Genomic DNA, 23,132 nt, shown 5'->3' on the forward strand with positions numbered 1-23,132 from the left:
TTAGAAAAACATGGCAATTAAAATGTACTCCCATGGACAGCACAATCATGTAAGTTGCTTTTACTTCGTTGTCCTAAAAACTGCTGCCTGGAGAAAACCTCAGTCTTTTTTAATTTTTGGTTATTTCAGACACAGTTTCTCCCCACTACCAAATCAGCCCCTGAATTTGTAAAGGCAGGGAGAAAAGAAGTTAAGTTTCTGCAAAGAAGTCTTTCTACAGGGCAGATGTGCTGGCTATGTGACATTTGTAGAGTCTGTATACAAATTTGGATGTACATATAATATTCTGTATGTGCATACCTACACGCACACACAAGCAGAACTGTTATCATCTGATCTGACTTTCTGGCTAAAATAGGAAAATTAATTTCCTTCTAATTAACCCAGTAAATGGATCTGTTACAACCCAGGAAAGCATCTAATCTGGAAAGGGAGATAGAAGATGGAGAACCCACAAGGTGGAGCAGTTTATACCAGCTGATCCACTTAAGACCTGTGCTTAATCACTAATCAAAACAACTCGCCTCACTTCAATTTCCGGCTCCAAGATATTATTATCTTTTTTGATTAGGATCTTTCAGCACTGGGTATCTTTCCTTAGAAAAAGAAAGCTCACACATTACTGATCATAATCACTTCCAGTGTTTGGATATGTTCTTTAGTTTGGGTTGATTTTTTTTGTTTGTTTAGGGTTTTTTTGGTTTGGGGTTTTTTTTGGGGGGGGGTGGTGTTTGCTTGGTTTTGGTGGGTTTTTCTGTTGCTTGTTTATGAACTCAGCATGCTCCTTAAGTCTCCTACTTGCACAGCTTTTCTTACAGGTGTGGCTCTGTATGTGTCCCTCCTTCAAATATATACAATGCAAAGTATGCTGCAATTTAAAGATCATCTAAGCCTTCAGAAAATAGATAATTTTCAGTGGGTGCCCTGGATTGTGATTAATTCTAAAAAATGCTAAACTCCACACAAAACAGTAGAGTTTTTAGGCTTTACTGTAAGTTAATAACGTGGTAACTATTTTGTAATAGCTGCTGCTTGATATTAAAATGTGAGGTTCCTGAAGTACTGAAACTTTATACCATAATTCTGCTCACATATAAAGTTTCCCAGCCTTATTAATTCTTAAAGTGATTAGTTCTGGCTGTCAAGAAGTTTGGAACAGGACTTCCAGAGCAATTAGAACCTGAAAACTTACACTCCTTAATAGAAATGGGATCTTACCTTGTTTCAAGGAACACTTAATTCTATTACTTCAGTTGTAGCTGTTTTACAGAAAAGTGCTTTTTGCTGAATGTTAAAGTTATTAAATAGAGAATAAATAAGATATATGGTCTTACCCTCTATATTCTATGTATTTGTATATACATCCTGCGATTAGCATGGCAACCAAAGCATAGTACCAAGAGCAAATGAACATCAAGGCAAGACATAAACTCATCCCCAGGAATGAGAGGGTCCTAAAAGAAACCATTTTTTTCCATTTTTTTAAATAGGCATGCAAATGTTCCACAAAGTCAATTTCTTATTTCAGTTAACTTCCAGAAAGGCCCTTCTTCAAGGGCCATTTTATAGCTACCATGCAAATAAAAATACATTGTCCCAATTTTACTTTATAAAAAAAAATTACCTTCTGAACCTTTGTGTGACAGAAATAACACAATTGAACTAGATATAACAATAAATTTACTACATTGGTCAGTTCTGAAATACTATCAGTACCTCCACGTAAGGTCAGTTTCAAAACACATGGCTATCACTTATTGTCGATTTGAATAAGCTAAAAACCATTTTAGAAAATTCTCAAACAATTCTAAATAACTATAATACATTACTTCCAGCAAAAACAGTTGACAAGTTCAAATTAAATTGGGCTCATCCATTTTACTCTCCATTTCCACTGTGGCCTGTCTCTTAGGCAAGAACACAGGACAGCAGAAGACAATACAGAAAACAATCTTTCAATGGCTATGACTGGGAGCTGAAAAAGCTACAGAAGCATTTCCACGTTAAAATTTATACGCCTGATTTGCCCACGCTTTCCTCAAGATGGGAGTCATCTCAGAACTGGACAGTTTTGTGAGTACTTTTGGCCACATACGATGCCCCAGATTTCTTTTCACCCCGTTTCCCATTAGAGCTAGCTTTCACTGTATTGACAGAGTGTCAGCAGACCCAGCTTTGCTTTGGTGCCTTTAAGTTTGCTTCTTTAGCACCATACAAGCATCAAGTCCACATGAATCCTGTTTTAAACCAAAGAAAAGCTTTCTACCTGTTCTGAGGAGATCAACCTACAGGTAGCTTGTCTAAAAGAAAAACAGCTGCTCTTTCATGCTTGACATGGCCAATCTAAGGCTCTACTTTCACTCAAAAAACATAGTCCCATCCCAATTCTGGGCACACATTCCAACACCTGCTTTGGCTAGAAGTGGTTATGTAGCCACACAGCGAGTTACTTGGCTCACTGATCTCTCAGGGAAAAAACAGAAAAAAGAATTGTTAGCAAATGGTTACAAACTCTGCTGCTGCTGCCATGTCACAACCCTTTGCTTTTTCTCCCTCACCATGGTCCACCGTGTACCTCTTGCAACCTTCCATCTTACCTACCTGCCTTAGCTTTTAAGCTGCTTTGTACCCTCTACTACACTTCCACAATCAGATTATTCAAGGGAGGTAAGAAAAAAACCAAAAAACAAACCAAAAAGACAGCAATCCCCCATTTTCCTTCTTGATGTTGCAAATAGGTGTTTGCGGCAATAGACTGGAAGACAGGCACTGATGTATTTGGAGGTTTAGGTGACAAACTAGTAAGTGCCTACTGAATATATTCAAAACATTTTTTCATTCAGCGTTAAAACTGTGACATTTCATTTTCACTCAATTCTTTACAAGCCAAAATAATAAGCAACTCCTACATCGTAGAATCAGGCCAGCTTATCTCCTAAAGGCTCTAGTCTTCAAGGCATTTCAGCACTACAATATTTAATTAACAGTAATTCTGTTGAAAAAAATATATGTATTTTTAGCATTCGGTAAAAAAATCAAAAGGTTTCCCAATCTTAGTTTGAAATGTTTGAACTCTTAAGCTCTTATTCCATTGGGGCACAAATGATGCTACTGGGGGGGAAGTGGACAGTATCAAAAGGGATTACAGAGCTTGGGGCAGGGGTGGTGAGGGCAGTAGTCAAGGGCATGGGGGTGCCCAGCTGTTGTTCTCAATCCTGCTGGTGAGGGAAAAGGCAATTGTAAAGCACCTAAAAGCAAGCAGTATAATTACTTTTACTTTCTTTGTCAAGTATCCAATGGTCTACTTCAGTTATCAAATGCAGTGTCCAAAGCATGACATATAAGAACCGCGATCATATTGGTAAAAAACCCACTGATGCATATTAAAAGAGGTTTTTTTCCATAGAAGTTTTGGGTTTGTATTTTTTTTTTTTTGCATAACTAAAATGAAAATCATATCAACCTTCTTGAACATTTTTACCAGTTCGCCTTATCTATATGTAAAGACAGATTATATTTTTTAATCTTAATTCTTACATATTCAGAAGATCTCTTGGAAATAAGCACTATTAAATGTCATCCCATATCCCTTCACAAGCCCTCTACCATTAGCCACATTTTTTTGTGATCACAGCTATTACTAGCTCTATTCCAAACATATTAAAACAAATGTTGCTGTTATTCAGTGCATGAATAATCTTATAACTCATTTAAATCAGAAAGGAGATTTTGTTTCATTATTGCAAATCAACAAGAAAAGTCAACAATTTAGGGCTGCATAATTATTAGGTTTAACTCTTCTGAATGAAGGAATATACCCTACCAATGGTAATACTTGAAACGAGGTCTCCAGTTGGGAGTCCGTAAAAGTGTTTGAACTGCACAAGCCAGGTTTACAAACATATAGCACATAAGGAAAAACCTGTTGAGAAAAAAAAAATCATTTTCCAATAGGAAATTAACTAGATAGACTTGCATTAAAAGGCTGAACACAATCCAAAAAAAGCATAGGAACTTGTACACTGTGTTCACAGTGGCAAATAGAACATAAACCAGATTAAATTAACACTCGTAGTATATTAGACCTCAAAACATGGTATTAGCATAATATAGAGCCTCAAACAAAGATTTCAGAGAAAACATAGCAAACAACTGGCAATCATAGTGTACTGGTTTTGGCCAGGATAGAGTTAATTTTCTTCATAGTAGCTCATATGGTGTTATGTTCTGGATTTGTAACCAGTGTTGATAACACAGGGATGTTTTAGCTGTCGCTGAGCAGTGCTTACACAGCATCAAGGCCTTTTCTGTTTTTCAGCTGACCAAAGGGATATTCAATACTGTATGACATTATACTCAGCAGTAAGAGCTCAGTTCACACCCTAAAACATTAAATTGTTTTGTCTGTCTATTAGATGCACTTGAGCTAAAATAGCAGGAGTTTTTAAAAACCTGGATTTAAAAATAAAACTTGAACGTATTTTTACTAGCATTTAAGAACTCTGTTACCGAAAATGTTTTTCATGCCTAGAAATTAGTTCCAGCCAAAACATTTTGTTGTTTCATATTATCTCTGGGATCAAATAGGAATATAACTTGCTAGAAGACAAATTCTAGTATGTATTATTTAAAAAAGAAAAATCATTACCTAGTTAATTTAAAAAGAAAATACTATTTAACTTAAGAACACAGGACACCACATTTTGTTCATACTTACATTGAAAGAATAGGTGCTACACTGTCCAATGAGGCTATCAAAATTCCTATCTCACAAATACCAGCAGTGAGGAGCAGAGCCCAAGTTGGTTCTCCGTTTGCTTTTCCATGACCAAATACCTAGTTTAATTCAAGTAAACAGTAAGATTAGGGACAGCTGTTCATTATACAGTTACAAAATGCAGTGTAGATTGCAAACTAACTTTAACTGGAACCATAAAATGTAATTTCTTACAAAGGAAAATGAAGCAACCTATACCACAAAAAGCCACAAACCAAATTGCAAAAACACGCATTTCCAATATGAAAAACGTTTACCAAAATAAGCAGTAACTACAAAACATTGAAGTACTATTGCAGTTGAAACGCATCAGAGATTTATGCTGAGTCTATAAAAAGCTAATATAATTGAGGGCAGTATTTTTTTAACACACAGAATAGGCATCAACTTAGTACTTACAAACATAAATATTGATCTTTAAACAGGATTTAGGTAAGCCTATGATCATGAACACAGCCCTACCAAAAATCATTTTGCATGTGAATTTCCTTTGGGGAGAATTCTATCCAGCTATACTGGTGATAATGGCAAAATGCCTCACCTGAAGTTCCAGACATATTTATTCTCCTCCATATAATTCTAAAGACTCACTCATATTTTCCTTAATGGCTTCCTTTCCAAATGTCTAGGTTCTTCACCTCACCCATTCTCCATGCTGTCTTCCTCCCTTCACTTCCTGTCATTCATCAATCTTCTTTCCATTAGAATGTCATTTTTTCTGCTCACATTTCAAGGCTTTTGTTTTTTTCTTAAATATATCATACTCTTGCCCCTATAATAATCTCCTTGCATTCATTTCCTTGCTTGTCCATGCAGCAGCTATATCACTCCAAAAATGCAAGCACTTTTCAAGTCTGAAATCCCTCTTCAAACATCCTGCCTCTCCTAGATTCCCTTTCCCTCACTTCCCAAACCACATAAAGCTTTTTCCTTCCGATTCTTCACTCCTTTCAAATCTAACCCTAGTAAGTCAGAATCATGCTGTCACTCTCTCACCAAGTACCAAATTTTCGCTTCAGACAAAAGTGAAATTTTTCAATTTGTCTCTCTCAATACAACCCAGCATTTATAATCTATTCGATTACAACACCTTCCCACTCAAGTCAAACTCTGTCATGATTCTGTCCCCCCTACCCCAGCATGCTTAGTATATTCACTTCCAGTTACAAATACAGGTCTTGCAAATCATGGAACATGCCACAGCTCTCAACTGTGAAATAAAGCACAAGTATGTCTGATATTCTTGCATGTCCTCATCATCTTCCTCCACCTCTGGTACAAAAAGACGCTCCTGAGCCAAGGGAATGGTGATATAGCTTTCTCAATGAACAAGTTGCCAATACTGCAGGTGCAAAGCAGCTCAAGCCAGCAGAATCAGAGACAGAGCAGCTGAATTTCCTGCTGGCAGTAGCACTGCTACAAGTGCTGCTGGACAAACATTCAGGCAGCAGGGGCTGCCGTCTTTTTAACTTGGTTACTTCTTGATTCATTACCTCTTCTGGCTCCTACTCCCAGCAGCAAATACCAGTATACATTTCCAGTGAGGATTCTCCCCTCCAGCCCAAGAGAAGGAAAGGACCTAATAGAAAATATTAAGGATACAGCCCTACTGAGACGAGGCACTAACAGACAGACCAGGGAAGCAGCAGCAGTGGAACAGAACCAACTGATTAAAGACTGAGAAAAGAGTTGGCAACAGCAGTATGATCTGCCTTTGAAAAAAAACACCAAACCCAAACCAAACAAAAAACCCACAGCACACAAAAGACAACCCACCCCCCCAAAGCCACTAGCATTACCTCTTCCATTTTGCTTTGCTTCTCAGCTTTTCCAACCATCTCCTCTAACCTACTCCCTGTGCACTCCTTCCCCCTCTTCACACAAGTCCTTCCCTCTCATTTTCCCATTCACACACATTCTGCATGTCTCCCTCCTCAGATGTCCCCCACCCTCTGCCAACCCCACTCAAATTCTCCTGCTAACCCATCATTCATAACAGTCCTAAGCACATCCTAGCTGAAGAATTTTTTCCTCAAGTCACACATCAATGTGTTGACTCATCGTACCGTTCCCCTGAACTCATGAACCAAAGCAAGCTGCTGCTGCTATTCTATACCTAGTCCTCACTGAACATAGATTATAGATGTCTCCGAATAGACTATTAAGTTATTCACCAAGAGGAATAATCCATGTTTAAAATAACATACTAAACCAACCTCAGACATGAGACAGTAACCTAGAGCACACATCTGATCAGGACTCCAGAGGTAAGTGTGGGTAAAGTAAGGAATACTCAAACACAAGTTTGATCACATACTTGGGTATCAAAATAATGATATGTAAACCTCCCAAAGAGACATATAAAAACAAACAAGTGCTCCAAATCATCCTCAGGTCTCTCTCCATACAGAGTAGCCTATTCTCCTAAATTCAGCACTAGCTACCTTCAGTGTCTATGTTATCTGCAATTTCTTTCTGTGTGCCAAATTTGACACCTGTCCCCTAACTCTGCTCCCAAAGTATTCACAGTCACTCAGACATAATCCTGTTTTTTATACTTGAACCTGTTCTTGGTAGGTTATCATTTGTGCTGTGCAACTATTGGCTATTCTTGGCAATTTGAGGTAAGCTTTCAAACTCCAAACTTCACCACAGAAATTACAGGTTTGCTCTCTAGACATTATCTCTTGGAATTTTATTTATTCATTTTTAACTCAAGTCTAGTTGTCTAGTTTTTGCAGATGCATCCCAGCAATTGTGATAATTATCTTCCAGCACAATTTCTCTTATGTTCTTCTGTTTGCCAGCTCCTTTACTCAATTCCTTTGAGAAAAATCCAATTTCTTTCTAAAACATGCACAAGGATATCAGAACAATCTTCATGTTCAAAATCACAAGACATAATTCTATTGTTACATATTTGTTGACTTCATTTAGCTTACAAAAATGAAGAAAAATTAGAATTGTATCTCTACGATATGAGAAGTATCATGCAGTTCCACAGTAAGATTAAGTCAACTCTGTTCAATAATAGAACTTGTAAACATAGTCTGGAGTCAAGAAGTTCAGTTGTTAGTTGCTTCTTAGTTCATTTACTACCATTTACAGAAGACTTATATTCTCAGTTTTAAACTATTAACTTCAATTATTTTTGTTCTTACATATAAAACTGCATTGCACAGAAATATCCATGTTCAAACTTTATCCTACAATGGCTCGATTTATTATTGTACACAATTAGAACTGAGCTCCAAATCTTTTCCTCACAGTTCTATAACAAGAGCAGAAATAATGCCTCGTTTTTCCCATATAAGCCATATTTGAAGAAAAAAAAATGCTCACTTGAATAAACGGTACAATGCCATCTCTTGCAATGGCCTGCAACAGACGAGGTGCACCAGTGAGACTCTGGAGACCAGCACCACATGTGGAAAAGAATGAACCAATCACAATAACCCATGGAGAAGGCCAGGCCAGTGTACCAACCACTAGATTTCTATTAACTGCATCTCCAAACCTTAGGGAAGGGGAAAAAAAAAGAAAAAAACAGTAATAATTAAAATAACAGTTCCTACAGCTTCAACACCCACATTTCAATCTTTTTGCACAACAGCACTTTTCAACAATAAACACCAAGTCCCAGTATGCACTATAGGATTTCCCAACCAACCAATTTCTCTTTATTCTGCTGTTTTAAAGAAAACAGGTAATTGATTCATGCTGCCTCAAAGCAAAGATGTAACAATTATCAGGTATTTTGGAAAACTTTACAGAATTAACAGCAAAAGCAGAAGTATTTACACATGCATCCTTTAGATCCTTATGACTGCTAGGAGATAGACTGCAGAATTCCATTCTACAAGTAATACAGGTACACCCTGAGGCACAGGGGGATGACATGGCTAACAGCCCAGCTGAAAAGACTTTACACAAATGCATATGGCATGGGCAACAATCGGGAGGAGTTGGAAGACACCACACTGCTAGAAAGCTACAACCTGGTTGCTGTTACTGAAACTTGTTCAGACAAATGCCGTGATTGGAGTGAGACTATTTAAGCCTACAGGCTGTTCAGAAGGGACTAGGGAGGAAGGAGAGGCAGAGGTGTTGCCCTCTACGTCACCAAGAAATGCATAGAGTGCAAAGAGCTGTCTCTGAGGAATAGCCATGAGCAGGTCAAAAGCTTATGGGTAAGAATCAGGGACAGAGGCAACAAAGGGAACATTGTGGTTAGTGTCTACTACAGGCTGCCCAACCAAGGTGAATCTATTGACGAAGCCTTCTCACTCCAGCTACAGGAGGCATTGAGCTCGCAGGCTCTCGTCCTGCTGGGGGACTTCACCCACACTGACATCTGCAAGAAAAGTAGTGCAGTGAGCTGTAGGCAATCCACAAGACTCCTGGAGTGCATGGAGGATAAACTTCCTATACCAGGTAATAGGCAGCCCTACCAGAAGGGATGTCGTACTGGACCTGTTGGTCACCAAGCTAATCAGAGATGTCAAGATTGGGGGCAGCCTGGGCTGCAGTGATCATGCTCTGGTGGAGTTCACAGTCCTGAGGAATAGAGGAAAGAAGAAGGGTAAAGTCAGGACCCTGAATTTTAGGAAAGCAAACTCAGCTCTTCAAGCAGTTAGTCAATACAACCCCCTGGGAAACTGCCCTCAGGGACAAGGGAGCAGAACAGAGCTGGCAGAACTTTAAGGATGCTTTGCATAGAACACAAGAGCTCTCAATCCCCAGGTGTAAGAAATCAGGACAGGAAGGCAAGAGACCAGCATGGCTGAGGGGAGACCTGCTTGTCAAACTAAAGGGCAAGAAGGAGATGCACAGGCAGTGGAAGCAGGGACAGGTATGCTGAGGTGAGTACAGGGACACTGCCTGGTTGTGTTGGGATGAGGTCAGGAGGGCCAAGGCATGGCTGGAGCTGAAGTTGGAAAGGGATGCAAAGAATAACAAGAAGGGCTTCTATAGCTATGTCTGCTAGAAAAGGAAAGTCAAAGAAAGCATACGCTTGCTGATGAGCAAGACTGGCAGACTGGTAACAATAGACAAGGATAATGCTGAGGTACTCAATGACATCTTTGCCTCAGCCTTCACTAGCAGTGTCTCTTTCCACACCTCTTGAGGGGATGAACTACAAGACAGGGACTGGAGGAGCAAAGTGCCTCCCATGTAAGAGGACGACCTCCCACCTGAATAACCTGAACATAGACAAGTCTATGGGACCTGATGAGATGCATCCCAGAGTCCTGAAGGAATTGGCTGATGTAGTTGCCAAGCCACTCTCCACAAGATTGGAAAAGTCATGGCAGTCAGGTGAAGTCCCCAGGGACTGGAAAAAGAGAATCATTGCACCCATTTTTAAAAAAGGTAGCAAAGAGAACTGGGAACTACCAACCTGTCAGCCTCACCTCTGTGCCTGGGAAGATCATGGAACAGACCCTCCTAGAAGCTACGCTACGGTACATGGAAGACAGGGAGGTGATTCAAAACAGCCAGCATGGCTTCACCAAGGGCAAGTCTTGTCTAACCTACATAGGTGCCTTCTGTGATGGAATGACTACATAACAGGACAAGGGAAGAGCATCAGATGTCATCTATTTGGACTTCTGTCAGGCCTTTCACATAGTCCCCCATAACATCCTTCTCTAAATTGGAGAGGTATGGATTTGATGGGTAGACTGTCGGGTGGATATGAAATTGTCCGGATGCTCACATCCAGAGGGTGGTGGTCAGTGGCTCAATGTCCAGATGGAGATCAGTGATGAGTGGTGTCCCTCAGGGGTCTCCATATACTGGGACCAGTACTGTTTAGTATCTTCAATGACATAGTGGGATCAAGTGCACCTTCAGCAAGTTTGCAGATGACACCAAGTTGAGTGGTGCTGTTGACATGCTTGAGGGACGGGATGCCATCCAGAGGGACCTGGACAAACTTGAGAACTGGGCCCAAGCAAACCTCATGAGGTTCAACAAGGCCAAGTATAGGGTCCTGCACCTGGGTCGGGGCAACCCCTGGTATCAATATAGGCTGTGGGATGAAGGGCTTGAAAGCAGCCCTGCCAAGAAGGACTTGGGCGTACTGGTGGATGAAAAGCTGGACATGAGCTGGCAGCGTGTGCTCGCAGCCCAGGCGGCCAAACATATCCTGGGCTGCATCCAAAGCAGCGTGGCCAGCAGGTCGAGGGAGGTGATTCTGCCCCTCTACTCCACCCTGGTGAGACCCCTCCTGGAGTCCTGCATCCAGTTCTGGGGCCCTCAGCACTGGTAAGACTTGTTGGAGAGGGTCCAGAGGAAGGCCACAAAAATGATCAGAGGGATGGAACACCTTTCCTACGAGGACAGGCTTGGGGTTGTTCAGCCTGCAGAAGGCTCCAGGGAGACCCAGTTGCAGCCTTCCAGTACTTAAAGGGAACCTGTAAGAAAGATGGGGACAGACTTTTTAGCAGGGCCTGTTGTGATAGGACAAGGGGTAATGGTTTTAAACTAAAAGAGGGCAGATTTAGACTAGATATAAGGAATATTCTTTTTTTTTTTTTAATGAGGGTGGTGAAACAGTGGAATATGTTGCCCAGAGAGGTGGTAGATGCCCCATGCCTGGAAACACTCAAGGTGAGGTTGGAGGGGGCTCTGAGAAACCTGATCTAGTTGAAGATGTCCCTGTTCATTGCAGGGTGGTTGGACTAGATGACCTTTAAAGGTCCCTTCCAACCAGAACTATTCTATCATAAGCAGAAGATTCAGAAAACAAAGTATTAGCCTTTGCTTTTAATAGTGTGACATCAACATATAGACAAGTAAATAGAGAAACCACTAGACACAACCACCTCAAGTTACCCACATGCCTTCTGTCATGCTACTTGATCCATTTTTTAAATAACCATAGCAAACAAGCAGGCGGAAGTCACAAAGAGATGCTTTCACTACAGTCTTGAGTGTCCCATCCAATGCCACTGCTTTTTTTTTTGATAATTAACTTTATGTTCATTTATGAACATCTTGGGTAAACTACAAAAAGGTTCTTTAACCCCTGCCTCCCCAAAGTGATGTTTTTCTTTTAAAAGCAAGTAAATTCATCTTAGTTTTGCTATTAAGCAGCCAAAATAAATTTTAAGACTATCTACATTGTGGTAGCATAATTTTTTTTAAAGGTTTTTAGGTTTTTCAAAAGAAACACTAGAGAAAAGACAAGGCTAGAGACTAAAAAAAAAAATTGCTTCATCTCTTTTGAGAGCTGCTCTCAAACAGGGTAAAGAAACATAGTAATCAAGTTAATATAATAAGCCAGTGTTCAAATTCTTGCACAATGCCCAAGCTTATATGCATGGCTCCATATTATTTTCAGCAGATGGAAAAAGGGAAACCACACTCTTTAAAGTTATAGGAGAAAACCATATTATGCTTCTATGACAACATTTATACAGGCGCACATTCATTTTACATTCAAATTCCAATGCCTGTGTTTTAATTAAATACGGGATAGGAACAACTTGAAAAGATGAAAGACAAACACTGAAAGATGTAGAATCTACTTTTCCCCATTGCAGGTATGATAATCCATAATGGAAAGAAAGCACAAAACAAAGTCTTTAAACAAGACCAAAATCTGTAGAGTTTACTGTTATGCTGGATTTCAGCCAAACAAGAACTGGCAGCAGTATAAGTGAAAGAATATGGATTCAATGCTCTTGCTACGATGCATCCTGCTCTAGTGACAGATCACCTGCACTCACAGCTTGCAAAATCCCCGCCCCCAGTAAATTTCAGCTATGTTACTTTCAAAAATCTGCATTAACTTACAATTCAGAATTAATTTACTATTTCTTAAGCATCAGCTTGATTTGGTGTGCATATTTACTTTGAAGAAGAAGAAATCTGAGATTTTCACTGAGGCAGCAATACCATTTTAAAGTAAAAATGATCCCCTGCTGCTTCTTGTATTAGCTTTGATTAGAATCCAGCTTTTAACTCATAGTTTTCCTTCTAGACTGAAAGACTGTGTTCTGAAGTAAGTTGTCTCAGCATCACCTCCATCACCTTCCAAACAATGCCACTGCTTCATCACCAAAACCAGACTTGGGCCTTAGTAGAAAAGAGAACCAGACACCATCAAGGAAACAAATGTGAAACCTGCCAATAGATTCATCTTAGTCAACTCAACCTCTCCTATAGGAGAAATTTATCAAAATCTGGAGATTCTGCTCACGCTTATCTCCATTATGTTTAGTTCCTTCATACTTCATATTGTGCTTCAAATATCCCCAGGCAATTACATGGGTGAAATCTGACACGACTCCTGATCTACAACTGACATTTTAAAACAAAAGATAGTCATACATCCAGTGGAAATTATAGGCCTGATGGTGCATTGCAGTCTCTCATGAATTCTCTTTGTCATGTAACTACAAAAATCTTTTTCTGTCTTTGTTCCTCAGGACCATATTGCTTATTCCAATTATATATATATAATTATTATTAATATTATTACTATATATTATATTACTATACCACTCCCATTACCCTCACCCATCAGCTCTGCAAATACTACGACTTTCTTCCTCAAGAACATTTTATTAGGAATAGTTCCACTGCAAACATTTATCTTTGATTCTACTTCTACTTCTTGAAGGGATACAGACTAATACCCTGACCAGTTTTTGCAGCCATCTCAGTTCAACAGATAAGACTTTTCCTCCAGTTCTAATCTAGGCAGAAGAAAAACATATCACAGATCTTTCCCAGAATAGCCATTAATAAGTCCTATTAAATTAACCCATGATCATACATACTCCCTGTAAAAATTAGAAGTTGAACATGACTTACTTATCTCTTAATATCACACCTTCTATACAGGCACCAAACAACACTATACAGGAGAGATCTATTACTGAGACTGAAGGAAGATTGCACTATAAATAGTGATATACATAGAGAGAAAAACACCATATTTCACTTAGGGATGAAATGAAAAGTGTCCATGATAATGAAGTGGGGTTTTTTTGTTATTGTTTTATTTGTTCTGTTGGGGGCTTTGGGGGGTTTTGTTTGTTTTTGTTTTTTTAATTATTCCCTGGTACAACTTTCTAGTTCATGTTCTCTATGACTGCATTTGATGCACAGTTGATTTGTGAGGTACTGAAAGTAGCCAGGTCATTCATCATGCAAAGAACAGGTTACTTTCTCATACAAATAAGCATTTGTGTCTTAACGAGTATCGAAGGACTAACAATTCCTATTGCTGGTAGTTTGCTTTCAGATTTTCACTGGTTATATCAAGTATAAGAAAGCAATCTGCCAACTGAAGCATGATGCTGAAAACCTCTACATCATTTAACTAAAAACATTAAGTATATCTTGGAATTTGAAGCACTAGTAGAATATAGTGTATATATATAAATATTAATGTACACAAAGTTTAAGATATTTTAGATAATATTTATATTTTAGACTAATAGAAAATAGTTCTTTTCAGGTTAGGTTTCATTCATTTTAAACTCAGGTAACTCTAACGACTTCTTCATTAAAAAACTATACTGTTATACCTAAATAATGCGCACTAGGAAAAAAAAGTCACAGCATAAAGGATACAAATAAAAGACGTAGTTGAAATAGCCAAAATCGTTCCAGTAGGAATAGATTTCTGAGCATCCTTAAGATCTCCAGATCTGTTTGAACCTGCCATAATACCTTAAAAAAAGATCATATTTATATGTCAAAACCAATTAATACTAATTCCATGTAAATAACTAAGAGAATAGGAACATTTAACTTGAAGGCTGATTTAACACATCATTACCAATGGAGCAGGCTACAGACATGTCTTCTAATCCTGCACAAATCCTCAATCTATACCTTAATTTTACTCAGAAATTTGTGTTACCAACCATTGTTGACTGAACAAATTCCAGAAAGCTCAGGAAAGAGATTTTTTTTTTTAAATTGCTTTTTCAAATATAGCTTCAAAATTGTTTTTAAAATGGGGAAATACACAGGAGTAGCAAAAAGTTGGGGGTGGATGTTATAAACTAACAAGGATTTAGCAATTTTAGCCAGCGTGACCAAATCCACTCACTTTCTGCTAAACAGACCATACCTAATAAGATACACAAGCAAATCAATAAACAAAATAATAAAAATACAGAAACAAAAAAGAAAGGAGCAGGCAGAGAGTACAAGGAGAATGGTTAGGAAATCACACATACACATCCTTGTTTGTATCCAAGAGAACAAAAATATTTTCTAGCACATAACTGTGACAGGAGAGGGGGGAGGAAAAAAAAAAAACATACAATAACTAATTCTGCCACCTCTCCCAGAATTGCCCTGACCACTGTTGGAAACAAAAACATGGAAGTTAATGTCAAGACATTCCAGTGCAAAAGCATTGTGAAACTCCATGCAATGAAACCCTAACAACAGACTCAGATATGATGAGATGGTGATAAAAGAGCCTGAAGTAGAGAAATGGGAACGGTGGGGGACAAGAATATGAACGGACACCACCGCCTGGTATTCTACTGGCAAACACTGCTGCCACTTCATACCAGAGTTCTGCTTTGTTACTTGATAGTACAATTGCTTGAGCTGGGACCTTTGGAAAAAAATGTCTCAGGTTATTTCAGTCAAATGTGACCTGAGGAAAGTTGTATGCAACTAATCTAACCTTTAAACTTGACTAAAGTAGTCTCTACTAGTCAGTTAAAAAAAAAAAAAAAGACATTTAAACAAATCACAAGTGGTTCACAGCTTGAATACTGGAAACAATCATCTTAATACTCAACTGTTCTCTCATGCATTTGAAGATTAAAATATTATAAAGGTATGCATCTTATTTTAAATAAGCATTTAGTAACACATGGAGCTTTTGTTTTCTTTCCAGACATAGAAAATAGCACTTAAACTGACTCCTTGCTTAAGTCCCTTAACCCCCTAAAATAACCAGCCACCAGCTATGTCTCTCTAGCTAGAAAATTTTAGGTACATAGAATTTGGATACACATATCAGCAATATCATGTGTCATCAATAAACATTCACACACACGAAAAAATAATTTTTCAGCTATAGGTACATATCCTCACTCAAGACAAAAAAAAAAAGTTGTATCTACCTGTCACAGATGGGAAATAAATCCCTACAAGCATTGTGAAGTAAGTCATGATGTCTGTAAAAACGTAAGGAAGTCCACCCACTTTTGTCTCTTCTGATCCAGCAACTGATGGCTGATCTTTTTTCTCAACTATTGATCCTTTTTCTGAATAGGTACTCCACAGATTATCTACAAGGGGGAAGAAACAATATCCAATGTGATCTCTCTATTTCAGGCTATTAAGTAATGAGAAGGCAATAATCTTATGATTCAGATAGCTCTTGTTACACAAAAATAGTGACGTTTGCCAACATTTCCTTTTAAAGCCAAGAATGCAGCAGCAATACGATCAATACCAATTGTAACTGGTGGACATTCCTATTATATGCCAGTAGAAATGCAGTAGTGTATGGGATGCGTCATACAAGATTTTTTTATCTATTAAAGAAAGATTTAGTTACAGAATTAAATTATAATATATTTGTAGAATGTCCAGTTACATTGCAGACAACATATGAACATATTATCAGGATGTACTGTGAAAAAATAAGGAAAATACTATCTCTTGGTTCAGGCAATCTTAGCTTATATTCATATTTCTTGTTCTTACATTTTGAAAAGCAGGTCAAAAAAAGAAATGATACTTAGCAAATAACTTGAGTTATTTGAGACCTGATGTACAGGATAACCCTGGAAAACAGTTCAGGGCTCAGCTGTTTGTGGTGAAGTTACTCCACATGGTGACAAAAGCAGAGTAATCAGACTCCAGAAGAGAACTGATAAAGCAAAAAAAAAAAACCAAAAAAAAACCACACCACACAAACAAGCAAAAACCAGCAGAATGTGGCTCAAATTCCTCAACAAACTAAGGATGCTTGTTCAACGAAGATTGACAGGTCAAAGAACCCATAGCTTTTGAGAGCTTACATTTGTGGAAACACTAGTTGTGCCCCTTCACAAGGCAACAAGAACATCCAACATTGATTCTTATTTTAAAGCGAGACAAGTTGTCCCATCACATGCAAAGAAACTAAGTAGATCCCACTCTCCCACCCTGTCAAAGAGCCAAAGGATTTTACACCACAGAAAAACAATTCCCATGGACTGCCAGGATGATGGATCTGATAGTCAATTTTCAACCATTCAGTACAACTTAAGGGAATTAAGTACAGTATTCTAAGCCTTCACAATAACAAAATGTTACCTTGAGTACAATAGATTGACTCTGAATCTCCGTAAGTGGCCAAAGATAAGGTACTCCTATCCAGATTTGAAACAGAAATCCTACAATTGGTAAGCATATAAGGAAGCATGCATAAGAAACACAAGAGAGCAGAACAAAGATTAAAAAGGAAAGTAAGTATTAATTGCTACAGAATGCTATGTGTTAGTTCATTCAAATGAAGAGGAATAATAAACTGACCTAGAGATAAGACCAAAGCCATAAAAAGAAGAGTTAAGGAAACAAGAGAACTGTAAGTTTCAGGAATTTTAGCAAAGATTTGAGGAATGACAAGATGTCATTCAAACAAGACAAGATGTCCAAATTAGCACCCACCTACGGAGCATAAAAAGAAAGTCCAAAAATCAGTTTGTCATTGCCAACCAGAAACACTAAATACTTAATGAGGACTCAACAGCCTGTGTTCTTTATGTATGCAGTATGACACAGAAGTGGCAATGCGTACCACTAATTATGGAAGTGTGCATGCCAGCATGAGTGGGTAAAGTCATCTTAGAGATTTTTGTAAAATAGAAATCACTTTCCCCTTTCATAAAATGTAACAAAGCTCTGTGCGGCACTAATTTCCTATGCTCATTTTCCCAAAAGTGATAATCCAAGTGGACTTTAAGAGTTAAGAAAAATCCTTCTTGAGAAATCTTTGCCAGTCAAATTCAAGCTTACATGAGGTATCAGAATGTGTGCTCACATTCACAAGCAGGACAGGCAAATCTGCTTAATTTAGTCTTAGCACTATGTGATACTAGGATAGTGAAATGCGCTTTTACACAGTAGTGCTAGTTCAAAGAAATGTTAATCACTGAATAGAACCAGAGCACATTTTTCCAAGAGTAGAAAAATTAGTACTCGGCCTGAAACCTCCAAGAATACTGAAAGATCTGAGGTGCTAACTATGAGTTTACGTTAAATCACATTGCTACCCAAGGATTGAAACGTGACAAATAAGGCCAACTTTAAGAGAGTTTCAGAGAGATCAGGAAACTAAAGGCTCACAAGTAGCATCTGTACATGAACAGCTGATAGCAACAACAGCAATGGATAGAAGCAATAAACACATGGGTGTTGTCATAACTCAAAGATAAAACCAGGATCTATTCACAGTTTTTTCTCGGGTTTTGAAGAATTGGGGAAGCGTCAGCATAGCTGCTGTAAAAAGAAAGTTGTCAGAAGTATTCCAGTTCCTCAACGGAAACAAATGAAGGCGATCCACTTAATTCAGTGCACCTTTATTTCCCACATTTTTGAAAGATTCCTTACCCAAGGAAACTATAGTAGCCATGCAGTAAGTGGAAAACTCCTCACATGGATAAAAAAAATGTTTCAAAGGTAGAAAACAACAGATAAGAGTAAATGTAAATACAGTTTTATAACGCAGGAAAGCCATGAGTAAGCTTCCACAAGGATCAATAGCAGGATGTAACCAGTGCTTTCCAGTACACTCAGTCTGGAAAAAGGAGCTAGCAGCAAGATGAGAAAGCTTACTGATAATACTCAGCTACTCGAAGTTGCAGAAGCAAAGCCAACTGCAAAGAACTAGAGAAAAACCATCTAACTCAGTGACTGAACAGAATGCAACTGTTGAAATTCACTGTAGGTACGCATCAAGCAATGAACACTGGAAGGCCTATACATCACACTGAGCTTTCAGCAGGCTCTCAATGGTTGTTAGAGAGATCTTAGTATTTTGTGACAGTAGAAAGGTGAAATGCACTTTTATACGCTAGCACTAGTTCAAAGAAAATGTTTATCAGTGAACAGAAGCCAAGCACATTTTTCCAAAAGAAGAAAAATTAGTACTCAACCTAAAACCTCCAAAAGAAAAACAGTTTAATGCTCACACTGTAGCAAAAAATTAGAACATACAGTGGTCTTCCGAGCTGGAATAGGAAATGTAAAAATATTCAAGAAAAATTGTAGATATACATGTGCTAAATTATAAAATGCACAGAACAAACCTTAAGTAACATTTCTTCTAACAAACATTTCAATCAAAAAATAATTTCGTTTTTCATTGAGGAAATTGAGTCTTTTTTTTAAACATACAAATTTATATTCAGAGAAGGCTATGCTACACTTAATATCTTTTTATGTATTCCTACACTTTAATATTGTAAACTGAATTACTATGTAATCAGTATCAGTATAATCAGTAGTGATTGCCTAGTGTCCCTATGTAGAGTTGCATGTTTATATAAATCAAACCTTTTAAGGGAAAGCGGGGAGAGATATCAGGACATCCATTTCATCCCCAGAAACATTCGTTCTTTGTATACAATACAATCCATTACAAGTTCACAATGAATCTTATGACCCAGCGCAATTGGAATCCCAAGCTGCCACAACCATACAGGAATGTAACCAGAAAAAAAAAAAAAAAATCTATAAACTTTGTAGAACATCTCCTGTACGAATGCGAGACGGGAAGCTAGAAAGACTGCTTTTCTCCAAACCCATCACTAACATGCTGTTATCACATCGGACAAGCCACAGGACTTCATTCCTCAATGCACCACCTATAAATTGGAAACAAGTTCTCCCTCAGGAGAGTTTGAGAACGTATTAATGAACAGCTTACTGAAATAAGTGTATTTGGCATACAAAACAGCTAAACACTTTAAAAAAAATTAGCTGTGATAAACACTTTGCTACTTTTTTTTCCCCCGATAGAACAATGGCTTTTGAAAGAGTGCCTATAAAACTCCAATGGCCCCTAAATTAAAGCATTTGATACTATTATTTTAAAAAACAGATGGAAACTTTATAGGAGGAAACATGCTCCAGGTGGCAATCTTTCAAGCAAACAGATTAGAGCTGAAGAAATAGTGACAGGCTAAACCACTACATTACCGAAAAGCTACAGGCCAAATTACAAGTGTTCAAAAAATTCTTAAATAACCGTGCTTTCCAACTTACCAGCTAGAACTCCACTCATTATTCCTGGAATCCCTTGAATTTCTGTTACATTATTGAGACTAAAGTAGTTATCACATGTAGCATTAAGCAAAGGACTATCACAGAACAGGTTCCACAAAGCTGTAGTCTTTGTTTCATTATTGCTTTCAGTAAATTTGGCACAGACATCAAAGTTGCGTTTTGACAATGTACGGTTTCCAAGGAGACAGATACTATAAACAAAAATAAAAACAGTGATCCTTAATATAGTGTTGTGCATTAAACAATCTTTTGTCCATTAGAGTTCTTCAGAAACCTCTTATTGATAATACCTATCTTATGGTCTACACTATACCTATTCAAACAGTTTATATTCTCTGCATACAAAACTATCCTCAATAATCTTTAAAACACTGATCAAACATTTCTACTTTGAGGTATTAATAGCCATTTTGCCTTCTGATTTATTCTTTGGAAAATACAATCAACTCAAGCAGCTTGGCCACTAAATAACAGAGATGATGATTCTTTCAGTCCTACAAGAATAAAAAGAAATGAAGTAATACTTAATATAATGATGAGCCTGACCAAGAAAACACAAAAGTAACATAAGCAAGTATGTCATGCCCTTTTCTAGCAAATAAATATTTGAGATGTCCATCAGCTTTACCATAATATAAAACCACACATGAGTTTTTCATTTTGAGGCAGACTGGCCAAAATGTGAACAATTATGTTTATTGGAGGTAACTTTCCCTCCCCCAAACAACAGTATATCCCAGTAGCAGCCAAAGATAAGGTTTCTAGGAACTCTGTAATAAGTCTTACCTATGCTACGTATCCTGATAAACCCTCTTTTACATATATAGGTAACTAAGAGATTTAAGTATTTCCCTACTAGAACTTACAGTTCCTAAGAAATTCAGGTTTTCTTCAGAAAAAAATCAGTTCTGAACACAATTTTCAATTCAATTTTCAATTTCAATAGAAGACTATCATTTTACAGTACTGTCCACAAATACTGCTTTAATGCTCAACTCTTACTGCAACCAGGAACACTTCAAAGTACTATGCAATCTGTAAAAATCATACAGCAAAGGATAACTTCAGTCCTGCATAACAGATGGCACTTCATAATAAAAGTTACCAGGCTATTCTGCTAATGTGTTAAGCAGTATAATTTTGTCTTCTCTCCAAACAGAAAAAGATGCACAAAAATGCAGCTCACATACTGATAACCGGACAAAAGAAATAATTCTTAGTGAGCTAAGAGAGGTACAAGCTAAAGGTATCGAGAAGCAATGCGCTGTGTGTGACAACAATAAAATTTGATTTTATTAACAAAGTAGAAAGCCTTCAAACAAGTGAATTTAACACTGCAATGTCTCAGTTTCAAAAGTTTCCTCATGACAAAGAAAGCTTGAAAGTATGTTTCTTTCGTAACTACAGTCCATAGCTACAACTTTTTCTTGAAGTTTTTACTTTATTCTATAGGGTTTTAGTTTAATTCTTTAGATAAAGCAGCTATATTTACTGACAGCAAAACCCACCTTCCTGTTCTTTACATGTGCATAGAATAACGGCCAGTAACTTTAAGTACCAAAGAACATATTTCAGAGTATCTTGTCTTACGAAGAATGAGAGAAAGATTCAGATAGGTAATTCAGAATAACAAACGAGCACATAATTGCCTAAAACACAAAGCCCGGCATTGAAGCCAACGTGCTTGTATTTTGAAGTTTAGCTTAAAACATGAAACAGTTACAGTAGCTATGCCTTCCCACCCAATAACCCATGCTACTTAAAGATACTGCACTTACGGAAAGTCAGGCGGGTCAAAAGCAGTCTTAATAACTCCAGCATATATGGCAATGATGGAAAGAATCACACAGGCAAGAAAGACCAGTGCAAGTTTGTTGACATACTTTACTCCCACAAAAACTACTATGGCCATCAGAATGATAATACACGTTCCATAAACTCTCATGTTGTTCAGCATAGCCTCTGTTTCTTCACCAACCTTTTGTGCTTTAAATATAGCAGCACTCGGAGAAATGTAGGTCTGCAAGAGATATGGAAAACCATCATACATTTAATAACAAATACTTTATTAAGAAATCCTTTACTTGAACTGCAAAAAATCTAGACTTCTATTACAATATCAGCTTTATTCTTTCACAAACCAGTTCAACAAGATGACATAGGCATTTAAAAAGCACAGAGGTAAAAGGAAGGGGGAGGCAGGGATGAAGAAAAATGAGTTTTGAGAATGAGGTACTACTATTGATCCAGCTTCTCTCCCCTTTAAGAGTTTCCACTCCTCAAATTCATGTCTGCCAGACAGGAAAAACTACTAAGGACCTATGGCGGGGAGGACTATTGACAAAAATTAAAAGAAAAAAATAAAACCAAAGCTAGCTCAAACCAGATCTAGACTTAGATTAATTTGAAGCCTTTGCTGACTAATAATTCCATTGATTGAAACAAAATAGGAAGAGTCAAAACAAAGCATAGTAAAAACCTAAAAATGTTTTCAGTACTATAGACTCTGCATTGTATTTCATAAAACTCAACCAAAGATACCTTAAACATTGTACCTTGAAAGATTTTTCATGGTGAGTCTACCTTAATTTTTAATTTGAAGTTACAACAGCACAAGATTAGTGTGACAAAGCTTAGTCCTATGCTAAAAATGAAATTACAGTAGTTGAAAATGTCTAACAAGACTTTCTTACAGATCTCCATTTCACATAATTTTGTTCTGGTTTCTACCTGAAAAGAAGTTGGAAGCACATCTAATAACACTGGTACTGATAAATGCAAATGAAAAAAAACCCTCTGACTTATAGTTCCGAGACATTTGCATACTACACTACATGATAAAGATGTCTTTATTCCTTCTTCTAACACCTTTCCAAAAAAAAAAAAAAATCATCTCTGCTCAGCTACTAGGAGAGCACTGAGGCTTGAGGCAACTCCACTCCTTCAAAACAGCTGCTAAACTGACTATCCTTAAATAATCTAACTTCTAAAGGTAGGAAGAAACTTTGAGCAGGAGGCTATCCTGATATGTTCAGAACCAAAATAAAAAAAATAGACATAGGCAATTCTTTACTAGAATTTTCTTTAA

At 37.7% G+C, this 23,132-nt stretch overlaps 1 protein-coding gene across 2 annotated transcripts in view; it reads right to left on the minus strand.

Moving 5' to 3' along the window:
* Positions 1–23,132, minus strand: part of SLC12A7 (solute carrier family 12 member 7) — a gene marked incomplete at both ends in the record, with an annotated part of 70,181 nt that overhangs the window by 17,658 nt on the left and 29,391 nt on the right. For both annotated transcript variants that reach the window (XM_081996560.1, XM_081996559.1), the window contains 9 exons: positions 1,335–1,454; positions 3,824–3,922; positions 4,718–4,836; positions 8,120–8,294; positions 13,604–13,661; positions 14,369–14,467; positions 15,889–16,056; positions 20,024–20,235; positions 21,823–22,064. In XM_081996560.1, the coding sequence (XP_081852686.1) occupies positions 1,335–1,454; positions 3,824–3,922; positions 4,718–4,836; positions 8,120–8,294; positions 13,604–13,661; positions 14,369–14,467; positions 15,889–16,056; positions 20,024–20,235; positions 21,823–22,064 (1,292 nt within the window). The remainder of the gene's footprint in view (positions 1–1,334; positions 1,455–3,823; positions 3,923–4,717; positions 4,837–8,119; positions 8,295–13,603; positions 13,662–14,368; positions 14,468–15,888; positions 16,057–20,023; positions 20,236–21,822; positions 22,065–23,132) is intronic.

This window comes from Phaethon aethereus (assembly GCF_964289735.1).
Source record: "Phaethon aethereus genome assembly, chromosome: 2".
NCBI classification, from domain to species: domain Eukaryota; kingdom Metazoa; phylum Chordata; class Aves; order Phaethontiformes; family Phaethontidae; genus Phaethon; species Phaethon aethereus.